This window comes from Pelodiscus sinensis, chromosome 7 (genome assembly GCF_052426305.1).
Source record: "Pelodiscus sinensis isolate ZL-2025 chromosome 7, ASM5242630v1, whole genome shotgun sequence".
Taxonomy (NCBI): Eukaryota; Metazoa; Chordata; order Testudines; family Trionychidae; genus Pelodiscus; species Pelodiscus sinensis.
The window spans coordinates 22,360,053-22,373,590 of NC_143058.1; the positions used below are offsets into that span (position 1 = coordinate 22,360,053).

Here is a 13,538-nt window from a genome sequence, read left to right on the forward strand (position 1 = left end):
ATTCAGCAGAGGAAAACTCCATTTCTGTCTTGTGAGGCAGAAGAACAGAAATTTGCCAGACAAGCTTCTCCAAGGGGGAGGGCCAAAAGGAATAATTATTCAGTAGATAGATCCACCTCATTGTGTTGAGATAAGGAAAAATAACATTGGACAAAACATGCATTCATTACAATAACTCCATGTATGGATTTTCCAATGAATCCAGTTGTTTTTTATTTATGTTTACACTGGAATTTTTAGTGATAGTTAGAACAGTGTTCATTAACACACTTGTAAATTCTAGTGTAGATATTATGCGAAAAGTTGTCCTAGGACAGAAGATTTGTCATATTCAACCCTACTTTGAACACTTCAGTTTAAAAATATAACTAACAACAAATGTTTGTGTCATGACTCCACTATTGTTCACCATTGTACTAATTAAAATGTTAAAACCTGGCCTACAAAATTAAGTGTAGGCCTATCCTTTGTGTCTACCTTTGTATTTAAGAGTTTAAGCTCATTGAACAGTGTTACAGAGTGAATAAGGCTCCTATGAAAACCCTGTTGAAACTGCTACTCATAAGGTTGAGATCTGGAATATTGTATGGGCCCAGATTCCCCCCCTTCCACAGGTGGAGTGGGTTAAACCAAGAAAAGGGAGCTTACTTGAGCCCAAGGAAGGGATTCTAAAGAGAGTCAGTATTCAATTGAACTGTACTAAATCCCAAAGGGAACTGGAGATCTGGGATCAGGAAGGCACATACAGAGTGAAGAGTCTCATGGGGTACTGCTCCATAACAAAGCAGTACCATTGAAAGCTACCCAAGGAGGGGCAGAAGGACAATTTGGAAGCCAGCCCAGGACTCAAATATTGAGGCTAATCAGGATAGTCCGATATGCCCTGTTTGACTAATGGTAAACTTTAAAAAATGAGTAGCCCTATAGCACCTTAAGATGATAGATAGATAGATAGATAGATAGATAGATAGATAGATAGATAGATAGATAGATAGATAGATAGATAGATAGATAGATAGATAGATAGATAGATAGATAGATAGATAGAATGAGCGTTCATAGGCAAAATCCACTTCCTCAGATGACCTTAGTGGAGAAAAAAGGGAAGGGGGGGGGGGGGAAGAACCTGTCAATAGCAGTGACAAAGCTAATGAGGCTAATTGAGCGGGCTGGAAATATCCCATATTTAGCTTTTGATGTCAACTGGGTGTTGAGTGTAAGAGAAGCTGGTTTTATAATGGCCCATCCAGTTTATGCCTTTATTCAAGCCATGAGAAATAGTGTCAAATTTGCATTTAAAGACAAATTGTACAGTTGTTATATGTGATATATGCCATCAAGTGCCAGCAATGCCCCTCCGCTATGTATATTGGCCAAACTCAACAGTTTCTACAACAAAGGATAAACGGACACAGGTCAAATATTAGAAATGGTAATGCACAAAAACCTGTAGGAAAACATTTTAATCTACCATTATACAAAACCAGCTAGGGTATGTCTACACTACAAAGTTAGTTTGAACTAACGGACGTTAGTTCGAATTAACTTTCATAGGCGCTACACTAGCGCTCCGTTAGTTCGAACTTAATTCGAAATAACAGAGCTCTTAGTTCGAACTAGGTAAACCTCTTTTTACGAGGATTAAGCCTAGTTCGAACTTACTAGTTCGAATTAAGGGCTGTGTAGACCCTTAATTCGAACTAGTGGGAGGCTAGCCCTTCCCAGGTTCCTCCTGGTGGCCTCTCTGGGCACAACTAGAAAAACTCTTCTCCTCTCCCCCAGCCCCGGGCCCTTAAAGGGGTAGACTCTGGCCAGACGGCACTGGAGTCAGACAGCCCTGCCAGCAGTCTCTGCCCCTGAGCCAGTGGCCCCACAATGAGCCAGGTAGCCAGTGGCAGCGAGCCGTCCCCTGCCCAGTCCCAGAGCACCCAGGGGCCAGCCAGGGGCCGTAGACGGCGCACGGCCTCCTGGTCTAGTGCGGAGGTCATGGACCTCATTGAGGTTTGGGGGCAGGCCCCCAACGTCCATGATCTCCGCACTAGGAGGAGGAACGCGGCCGTCTACAGCCGCATAGCAGCCACCATGGCCGGCAGGGGACACAGGCGCACGCAAGAGCAGGTGCGAGTTAAGTTGAAGCAGCTGTGGCAGGGGTACGCCAGGGCCACAAGGGGCAGCGCTGCTGCAGGGGCTGCCACCTGCCCCTACTTTGCTGCCCTCCACCAACTCTTGGGGGGCAGGACAGTCCGTGCCAGCCCGGGGGACAGCGAGCCGGGACCAGAGGGCCCTGACCTGGGCGAACCGGAGGGGCCACCGCCAGCTGTTCCAGCAGGGTCGTCCAGGGAGACCGTACCGGGTAAGTAGTTTGAATTAAGTAGTTCGGGGGGGGAGGTGGGAGGGAGACCAGAGACCGCGCGCGTGGGCCATGCCTTCCACGGATCACGCAGACACCTGTGCACGTGCGAGCACGTGCCATGCCACCCTTGGGCAGGTGGCTCCAGCTGCGTGACACCCAGGGGCCATTGCCCAATAGGCACATGCTTGTGCAAAGAGACGTGACATGCTCCCGACCCCGGGGCAGGACCCAGCAGGATGCTTTCCCTTCACATGTCCCCTCTACACAGAGGCAGGGGACATCTCCCCCTCCTCCCCGCCGCCCCGGCCACACTATACATGGCACAGGGACATGGGTGCGGTCTTGGGGCAGCTCCCAGTCCCAGGGAGAGCCAGACATCCTGACCATGGCCTCTGTACAAGCACAGCGGCTGTGATGGTGCAGGACATGGTCACCCTCACGTTGCGGAGTTGGGGAGGGGGCTGGGCATCATCGTCTGCGTCCCCAGGGAGAACTGACCACTTCTCTTCTTTCTCTACAGCTGCACCAGCTGCTCGTGCAGGGCGCACCACCCCACCCGGGACATACTCCCTTCACTGTGTCTTCATATGAGTGATTTTTCCAGCGATCATGCTCACCATCCTTCCCTGATCTCTCTTGTAGTATGGTTGCACTCACCTTGCACAAGCACCATGTGGCCAAGTGCATGCGCCTGCACTCCCTGTTTATGGAGGCTCTTTGATGACTCTGCTCCCCAGCTGAGTCACACCCAGTCTGTTTACAAAATAACACAAATACCTTCTGGAGCCCAAGCCCAAGCTGTTTTTCAGGCTATGTCTAGATTGCAGGCTTCTTTCAGAAGAACCTTTTTTTCGGAAGAGATCTTCCGAAAAATCTTTTTCCAACAGAGAGCGGCCACACACAAAAGCATATTGAAAAAGCTATCTGCCTTTTCGAAAGATAGTGTCCACACTAAATGGATACTATTTCGCATTTAAGCTGTGATTACTATGGGCGGAAATGCCACCGGGGCACCTGTGCTTTTTTCCTCTTTCCTCTTCTTTCAAAAGAACTTCCTCTTCCCCGTCCACACATTCCCTTTTCTGAAAAAGCACTTTCAGAAAAAAAGCTTCTTTCTCATAGAAAGAGGATTACCAATGCCGGGAAAACCCCTCCGCTCTTTCGATTTACTTTCGGAAGAACAAGATGGCAGTGTGGATGTCAGAAAAGTGGCTGTTTTACTGACAAAACTCTGTAGTGTAAACATATCCTGAGTGACCTCTTTAATATCTTCGTATTCGTTTTCACTCTGGAATAGAGCGGTGACCCCAGGACTTCATTCCTCTAAACAGAATTTTCAACCTTGCAGGACACTTCCAGTTTCAGCTCTTTGGCTATAGTCTAATTCCCCCCTCTGGGATGCCTCAGTATCCAGGCCACTTCTCCCAATGACTGATGGGAAGTTGGGGGAGATCTGGTTTCCACTCTGGACCCCAGTCCAGGGACCCTGTAGATAGCATTTGTCTGCTATGTTCGTACCACTGCTTTTCTAATTCCTTGGGCCACTTCCTCATAGCCCTGTGTCATCTTTGCTCAGGACTCTGTCTTGTTTGCTGTGAGCTCTCCACACTGAGCTGCCCATGGCACTGCTACTCTTACAGCCAGCCAGCCACCAGTCTTCACTCCTTGAGCTGCACACCACAACTAACTACTGCTCTGTTCTGCCGCACCTTTCATATGGCCTTACTGTATCAGAATACCTGCTTTCTCAGGGGGATCTTTCTACTGCCTTTTTGGGAGGGCATCAAGTAGCTGGACCAAAAAGCCTGTAACAGGGGGGACCCAGGGCCTAGTCCACCCTATCACACCCCTCTAATTTTGCAATACATTTTAAAAGATGGGGATGATCAGCACTGCACAAAATATTTTAGATGAAGACCTATTAAGTCATATAATAGCACTACAGCATTTTTGTAAACCTAACATTAAGATTGCCTCTTTTTCACATAATGTGAGGTTTTTGCATGTGGAGACATACGTATGTAGTGAAGCAGTGCCAATTAAGGACTTTAATACTTTGGGGAAATATAAATGCCATGCTGTGCTACAAACTTAATTACATTGTAGAACTTATTGCAAACCAGCTGTATGACCTATTCTTTCTCTCTCTCAGTTATGAACTGTAGGTCATTGCCAGTACTTTTAGGGCTATTCAAGACTTTGCTTCTATACTGAGAGACTGAAGTCTTAATTAACATTTTGTGGAAATAATGCAAATACAATCTCATTTGATAACCACTGCCATTGATTTCACTGCTCAACTAAAAATGCTGCTCTGTAACAGTGTTACACATTTAATTAACATTTTTGTTACCATTACAAATCATCTACACAACTCATTATATTTCAATTATATAGCCAGTTAGAAGTGATTTTGCAGAAAGGCCTTCAAATCTAATGCACATTAAGAGTGTATTACCACTGCAATTTGATTTTAGATCAACTATATCTACACTATCATGAAATAGAAGTTTTAATTTCCATCCTACTATACAAGCTAAAAGGACTTTTTATGTTTTTAAGCCCTTTTTAATAATTAAATATAACCACAGTGTACCACATGCTTGTGCTGAGTGGGAGGTGGGTGGGAAGGGAAGGATGCCAAGGATGTAGGGCTGATCTGCAAGTGTGTATTAATAGTAGATATGACCTGGTTATTGAGATAACTACTGTACACCTATATAGCCCTGGACAGTGGAGCTCAGATTTTAGCTTCAACCCCAACCAATCTAATGTCAGCTCTAGCAAACCCATTCAAATTAGGCTGTTACACTATGTGCATATATTGACTTATTTTAATAACAGGCTATTAACCAAAAGACAACACAATGGATCGAGATAAATTACCTGCTGGGAAACAGATCAAACAATTAAGGGAACACACCTGAGGTACTGGAGCTAAAGCTAATTCCAAGACTCTGGCGAGTTGTTTTGCCAAGGCTGTGTGCATAAAGATCAAAAGTACACTAACAATTAAACTCATTCTCCAGAGAAAAAAGAGGGCAGTTGTCAGGGGTTACTCCAAATCAGTCTAGTTTTGTTTACTGATGGGGTTGGGTACAATGGGGGGAGTGGCATATCAAATATCCAAATTCTGAATGTGGAGCATTCTGACACAAGATGCCCCACCTTCCATCCTGCATAAGATGGAGGACAGTGGGTGTGTGGGAGGATTAAGGGCAAGACAATCACACTGTCTTCATCCAAAGTAAACATCAGTACCAGATTAATGCAAAGGGTATACATACTGAATCCTTTCAAATCACTAGTGGTTGCTTCTTTCCACCAATTCAGCAGCAAGTGTAATGTGGTCAATAATAGCCACAAGAAAATCTTCAGGAATTCTTCAACTATTCTATAAAATATTTAGCTCTTTCTCTCCTCTTTTTCATAGTATGTTGTGTCTTGGGATGTCGAATAGAGAATTCGAAAGGTATCCGTGGACAATGATTTTGGAATAACTGATTTATACAACCCTTTATACTGACCCTTTCCTTCTCTAGGGTCACAAATACAGTACAAACTGAAATTGTTTTACAACTATGTAAAATAATAATTTAAGCAACACCCTGCTTGTTGGAATCTGACAACTGTTTACCAAGGCTACATCTAGACTGCAGAGTTATAACAGAAAAAGATACTTTTACAAAAGGCTGCATGAGATCTTTCCTGAACATCAACACTTTAGTGAATAAAATTGTGAAGCATGTAGAAGAACATAATTTTTGGACAAAAGTCAACATGGTTTCTGTAAAGGGAAATCCTGTCTTACTAATCTATTAGAGTTCTTCAAAGGGGTTAACAAGCATGTGGATAAGGGGGATCCAGTAGATATAGTATACTTGGATTTTCAGAAAGCCTTTGACAAGGTCCCTCACCAAAGGCTCTTGTGTAAATTACATGGCCATGGGATAAGAGGGAAGGTCCTTTCTTGGATTGCGAACTGGCTAAAAGGCAGGAAAGAAAGGGTAGGAATAAATGGTAAATTTTCAGATTGGAGAGGGGTAACTAGTGGTGTACCCCAAGGGTCAGTCCTGGGACCAATCCTTTTCAACTTATTCATAAATGATCTGGAGAAAGGGGTAAGCAGTGAGGTAGTAAAGTTTGCGGATGATACCAAACTGTTTAGGATAGTCAAGACAGAAGCAGACTGTGAGGGACTCCAAGAAGATCTCACCAAACTCAGTGATTGGGCAGCAAAATGGCAAATGAAATTTAATGTGGATAAGTGTAAAGTAATGCACATTGGGAAAAATAACCCCAACTATATGTACAGTATGATGGGGGCTAATTTGGCTACGACAAATCAGGAAAGGGATCTTGGAGTTATCGTGGACAGTTCTCTGAAAACTTCCACGCAGTGTGCAGCGGCGGTCAAAAAGGCAAATAGGTTGCTAGGAATTATTAGGAAAGGGATAGAAAATAAGACACAGAATATCTTACTGCCCCTGTATAAAACTATGGTACACCCACATCTTGAATACTGTGTACACATGTGGTCTCCTCACCTCAAAAAAGATATGTTGGCCTTGGAAAGGGTTCAGAAAAGGGCAACTAAAATGATTAGGGGTTTGGAACGGGTCCCATATGAGGAGAGGTTAAAGAGACTGGGACTTTTCAGTTTAGAAAAGAGGAGACTGAGGGGGGATATGATAGAGGTCTATAAAATCATGAGTGGTGTGGAGAGGGCCGATAAAGAAAAGTTATTTATTAGTTCCCATAATAGAAGAACTAGAGGACACCAAATGAAATTAATGGGTAGCAGGTTTAAAACTAATAAAAGAAAGTTCTTCTTCACATGGCGTATAGTCAACCTGTGGAACTCCTTGCCAGAGGAGGCTGTGAAGGCTAGGACTATAATAGAGTTTAAAGAGAAGCTAGATAATTTCATGGAGGTTAGGTCCATAAAAGGCTATTAGCCAGGGGATAAAATGGTGTCCTTAGCCTCTGTTTTTCAGAAACTGGAGAGAGATGGCAGGAGACAAATCGCTTGATCATTGTCTTCGGTCCACCCTCTCTGGGGCACCTGGTGCTGGCCACTGTCGGTAGACAGGATACTGGGCTAGAAGGACCTTTGGTCTGACCCAGTACAGCCGTTCTTATGTTCTTTTGTAGTTATATGTCCAAAAGATGTCATGTCCATTAGCACCATTCCCGCTAAAATCATTCTGGGATATTGCTTAAGACTAAGGAAGAAGAAAGTTACTCGCTGAAGTACCAACATAACTTTCTGTGATAGAGAGGCCAAGGAGGTTTCATATCCATGTAATACCTTGGCTCAAACCAATTGTGTTTGTGAAATCTGATGAGATCACAGCATAGGGCATCCCTACAGTGACTAATATTACTTACTCACACATCTGTTATCATCTATGAGCATTCGATCCCCTCTACATGAACAGTTCACTCTACCATCAGGAGTCAGAAGGCACAAGTCATGACAGCCTCCATTCATTTGTGCACAGGGAGACAGTTCACCTGGAGAAAAAAAAGAAAATTTGTATTAAGTTAATAAAAATGGGCAATCTTCTATTACTTTGTGGTATCTCTTCAATGCTGAGTATTATTTGAAAGATCAAACTTCAATGCAGTTCAGTCTCCTGGCTAAATGTATTATTGGCACTGGTACACCGCCAGATTTCTAATCAAAGTCTCTAGGTATACCAGTTAGGTAGAAAGGCCACAATGCCAGAGAGACTGCTGTATTAAACAAGATGTAGCTATTTTTAGCACAAGTGTAAAATAATAAAATGAAACATCCAGAAACCACAAATATTTGCAAAGAATTTACTAAGTACTTTTCCATTTCTGAATGTTCCATATACAAAATATACACAGTATTCCAACACAATTTAATTTCTTTGGAAAAGGAGTGTTCTCTTTTAGATAAGATAGTTTGTGAAATGACATAATATATAATTTGATGAAAGTTAATCTAATTTCAGAGAGCAACTATAGAATTAAGTATCCATTATATTTATTTTGTAACTTACAACTGTTAGTGTCATTGGCAACAGCAATGATGCCCATTGGCTGATGTGGTATATCAGATCGAAGAATTTTTGTATCTCCTCCTGTATATTTATTGGAGCGAAGAATAGCTCTTCTCACCCAGTCTGACCAAAAGATATAATTGCTGTATACAGCTAGACTGAGAAAAGTGCCAGGTCCAGACTTGACAATTACCTGAAGTACAGAAATATATAAGAAAAGTATTTAGATGGCAATCTGACATATATTTATTTACTTAACTCAATCAAGCTGCATTTTAATAACAACTGTGGGGAAGGAGACTGAGGCAGAGTTTATTAGTAGACATTAAGGAAAGTAAAACTAATTGGAAGACCTCAAGTAGAACATATTATTTGGATAAAGGATAGGAATAGAAATGTTGTCTGGTGCTTTGAGAAGAGGATGACACAAGCTCCTCACTGACTCACTGTGTCTTTGGACAAATCATTTATCACCTTATTCGTTAGTTTACCAATATCCTAAAACAGGAATAATACTATATATCTACAGTAATTTACAAGGATGTTGTGAAGTTCACTTATTTATAACTTCAATGCTATAAAATGTAATTACTACTGCCCATCTAATGCTTTGGTGTCTAGTGCATAAAATAAAAAAAATTGAAAAACTCCACAGTATAAAAATACCCACTTCAGCTCATGTTCTCCTCAACAGCCTTAACAGAAAGGGGAAAAAATAGATTCTGCAGCTTGCCTGGGAAACAGACAAATCTAAATTTTGGCTAATCAATGTGAGGAGCAGGTTTCAAAAGTTTCAAAATTGAAGACTGTTCCCTGAGATCATCCTGTCAGGAGTTCCTTCTCAGTCATATTGAGGAACTGCATCCCAAGTTAATGAATGTTTATCTTTTTTTTTTTTTTTTTGAGATTCTCAGATGAAAGAGGTCAGATAAATGCAACAGAATATTACTAAATTACATTCCACTGTTCACAACCTAGAGTTATTTAAAATATGGATTGTGGTTCACTCTACAGCACATTGTCAAAGCCTTTTAACACGTGGAAATATTAGTCCCAAAGATGTTGTTTCTGTTTGTTTAAATCCCATTCCAGATGATGAGTTTCCTAAAAAATAATAGAAGGACATGGGCCACTGCTTAATTGAGAATGTGGAGATCAGTAGAGAATATAAATAATCTGGTAAATATTAAAAACTTTATTTTCATTATCACTCACAAACTCTTCTAGATTAAATTCTAGACTAGAGAACTAACCTCAAATAGCATTATTTTCTTTGAGTGAATAATTATGGATTTCTGACTTTTAATGCTATCTGGATAAAATTAAAAAAAATTTTGATTTCAGAAAAAGTGTGTCTGTGCTCTGCTCTAGTCACTTGTAGAACAATGTATATATGAAAAGTTTGTAATAACAATAATAAAATATTATAATAACAAAACACTTACTGCTCCTCATCAGTAATATTTCAATTACTCAGTCATTTGTATGATTCCTTAACCAACACAGATAAGGAAAATCTTGGGACATGAGATAGGTCTTGCAGAGTTCCCTATGGCTAAGTCTACACTATTTCTTTTTTTCAGAAAAAGCTACGCAAATTGCGCTCCACAATTTGCGTAGCTTTTTCCGATTGCTTTTCCAGAAGAGGCTTTTCCACCATTTGGCCTCATATAGATGAAGCCAAATGGCAGAAAAGCCTCCTCTTTTGGAAGAGCCCTTATTTCTCATAGAACGAGGTACATAGGGCTTTCTGAAAAAGCGCATTTGCTCTACCGCAAAAAACAGAGGAAGAGCAAACGCGTTCCCTGTACGCGGCAGAGTTTTTCCGGGATCCCTCCTATATCAAATGCCTCAATAGATCTGACTTTTGTACTGCTAAAGCAGAAGAGGTGTGATCTCAAATCAAACTTCTGGGAAATCCTTATTGATTCATTTTGTTTAGTCTTTGATTGCACAAAATTTTACAAAATTGACAGCCATTCTGACAACTTAGCTGAAGCAAAGTTTACAAGTTTGCATTAATTTTCTATCAATGTATAGTCCCTGTTGGCCATTTACAATACAATAGACTATTAATACTTTTAAAAAACATGTTTTAATAATCATACATCTATATGTTTTCTTGTTTGTTCTTCCTTCCCCACGAGGTTATTTCCTTTTCTCTCCTACTTCTCTCCTAATATTTTCTTTTCTCTCTCAATCTCCATTAGATTTGTTTCTTCTTCCTATTTCTCCTATCATATTTCTTCTGTTAACTAACACATATTTTTGTCTCCTTTGTTCTTAAATCCCATCCTGTGCATTGTGTACTTCTTTCTCCCCCAACTTCCCTTCTTGTATCTTCCTTTTCTATCTTCTTCCTCAACACTCTCTTTGCTCTTTCTCTTTGCCTTTCCATTGCCAAATTATCCTCTCTTTCCTATTCATCCCTGCTTGTCCCAACCTTTTCTTGTTTCTCCACCCACCTTCAACAGTGTTTCTCCTCAAAACCCAGGTTAATGCATCTGAAAATGGAGAATTCTCTCCCTTGATGGCAAACCTTGTGCATTGTGATGTATCAATTAATTTGGAACTGGATATATCACTTTATTTAAGGGTGGAAGTTTATTTAGTCTGTTATTTCAGTTCTGTTCTTCCGCTGAGCTGACATTCAGAGTTTGTAAATGAACTCAGCTGTAAAATTATAGAACTAGAAATTAAAACTAAAGCTAAAACCTTTAGTGAGTGGTTGATACTTGAACATAAAATCCACTAAAATTACCATTTCTTCCTCTATAATAGACATGTGTCAATAGTTAACAAATTATGCAACTAAAAAGCATAATCAGCATCTTTAACAGCTATAAAATGTTTTCTGTCATCAAAAATTAAACGGATCCACATGGCCATTTAACAGTATGGCACAACTTTAAAGCACCTTTTTTCACATTCATCTATTCAGGGAAAAAGCTTAAAATATTATGTTAAACAACTAATTATCTGGCTGTAAAGAGACCACTAAACTGGAAAATGAACATTTCAGAATTAAAAAAAGCTCCCCAAAGGAACAACTATAAGAAAATTGCATATGATTGTTTTAATCTAAGTAAATAATAATACCAATATGCTAAAATTTTACAGTAATCATCAGAATCTCTTTGCTGTTTAAGGAAAAAGCACAGACTTAAGATGGAAGAAGATGCTTTTCCGATCATGAATATTTTCTGGAGTGCTTGACTGAACTTTTTCTAACATCTTCTTCAATCATAGGGACCAGAAATAGAGACAGTACTTAAGTAATGGTGTCATAAAATACTCCCATTTATTCGTTTTGTTCCACTACTTAGCTACAGCATCATATTGCAAGCTCCAATTCAATTGCTTGTCTGCCATGACTCATGAATTCTCTTCATTGTCACTGCATGCCAGGTGGTCCCCATCCTATAAATATGATCTGCATTCTTTGTTCTTAGTTGTCTGATCTTAGATTTGACCAATTAAAAACACAGTTCAGATAATGCCTCCTTATGCAGTGATCCAGTTCAGCCCACAAACTTAATCTCTCCCCAACATTAGTTTCCAATTCAAAAATGTTGTTTCAGCTACAAATTTTACCAGAAATGATTTTATATTTTCTACTCCTTGGTGTGTGTTTGTTGTGATCTATCAGTTAACCAGTTTTTAATCCACTTAATATGAGCTAAATTCATTCTGTGTAATGCTAATTTTCTTTTAAAAGCCATGCAGAACTAAAGCCAAATGCCTTACAAAAGTCTAAGTATTATGTCAGCACAATTACTTTTATCAAACTTGGAATCTCATCCAATGATTACATAAATTTTGGCTGATAAGTCCAATTTTCGATAAAACCATGTTGATGGACATTTATTATGCTACCATCTTTAATTGTTTACTGACTGCAAACTATAATCAGCCTTTTTCTGATTATACCAGGATCGGTGTCAAGATTACCAACCTATACTTACCCAAGTAATCCTATTTATATTTTTTAAATATTAGCATAAAATTAGTTCTTTTCCTCTCTAGTCCACTGGACCTTCTTCTGTGTTCCAAGATTTGTAGAAATCAATTTTAGTGGTTCAAAGAGTTTGCCAACTCTTTTAATATTCTTTGGAGAAATTATTCATTACTATTGACTTTAAATAATTTATGTTTAATAGTGTCTGTTTAACATCCTCCCAAGTTATTGTTAGAATAATGATTATCACTGTAAGATGTTAATGTATCATCCTGCATCCTCCCAAATACAGAAGAAATATTTATTGAACATTTCTGCCTTTTCCACATCTACATTTTTCAGATCCTTGCCTAGAATCAGATTTATGCCACTGCAAGGATTTCATTGGTTTCTGACATATTTAAGAATTATTTCTTGTTATCTTTAACCTTATTGGCCACAGATTTTTCCTTGACAATTTAAGCTTCCCTTATTAACTGCATTTCCTAACTGCTGGCTTGTACACACTTCTATGAACTCCTTCATGTTTCTAAAGAGATTATTACTTTCACTCCACCCAAAGAAACTTAGAGGTTATTTTATTACTTCATTTATTGAGTCTCTAGGTCAAACGTGTGTCAAAAGTCCTCCAAAGTTCATGCTGTAAAAGCACCTATATTGGGAAAATATTTCTAACAGCAGAAATATAATAATCTTTCAACTATTAGAAAAGGGATTAATAAATCAAATGGTTGGAAGCAGAAATAAGACATTAATGTTTAATAGTGATAATAATTAACCATTAGAACAACTAACTGGGTGATGGAGTTGATTCTCCTTCATCTGGGATCTTTAAATCAAGTTTTGATGGCTATCTTACCCTGGTGTACATTAAAGGGGAAGTTTGAAGTAAGATATGCAACTCCAGGTATGTTAATTATGTAGCTGGAGTCAAAGTATTTTAAATCGTGTTTTGGCCCCATCCACACAGAAAAAGGTCAACAGGAGCACTTCCTTCCTTCAACTTTCCTTACTCCTCGTGAGGAGCAAAACTACCAGCACCTACAAGAGCACACTCTCAGTTCGAATTAGCGGGTCTTCACTAGACCTGCTAATTCAAACCCCAGATGATCGACTGCAGCAGCATCTATCTTCTCCTTAGTATAGACAAGCCCTAACGGACATAATGTAATTCCAATGGAAATATACTTCAGAA

The 13,538-nt window shown here is 39.8% G+C and overlaps 1 protein-coding gene across 1 annotated transcript in view; it reads right to left on the reverse strand.

The window, feature by feature from the left end:
• The window catches only part of LRP1B (LDL receptor related protein 1B), a 1,362,068-nt gene that overhangs the window by 292,514 nt on the left and 1,056,016 nt on the right, over positions 1-13,538 (reverse strand). Inside the window, exons 44-45 of the mRNA XM_089779714.1 lie at positions 8,386-8,578; positions 7,745-7,870 (exon numbers count right to left, since the gene is read on the reverse strand). Of these exons, the coding sequence (XP_089635840.1) occupies positions 7,745-7,870; positions 8,386-8,578 (319 nt within the window). The remainder of the gene's footprint in view (positions 1-7,744; positions 7,871-8,385; positions 8,579-13,538) is intronic.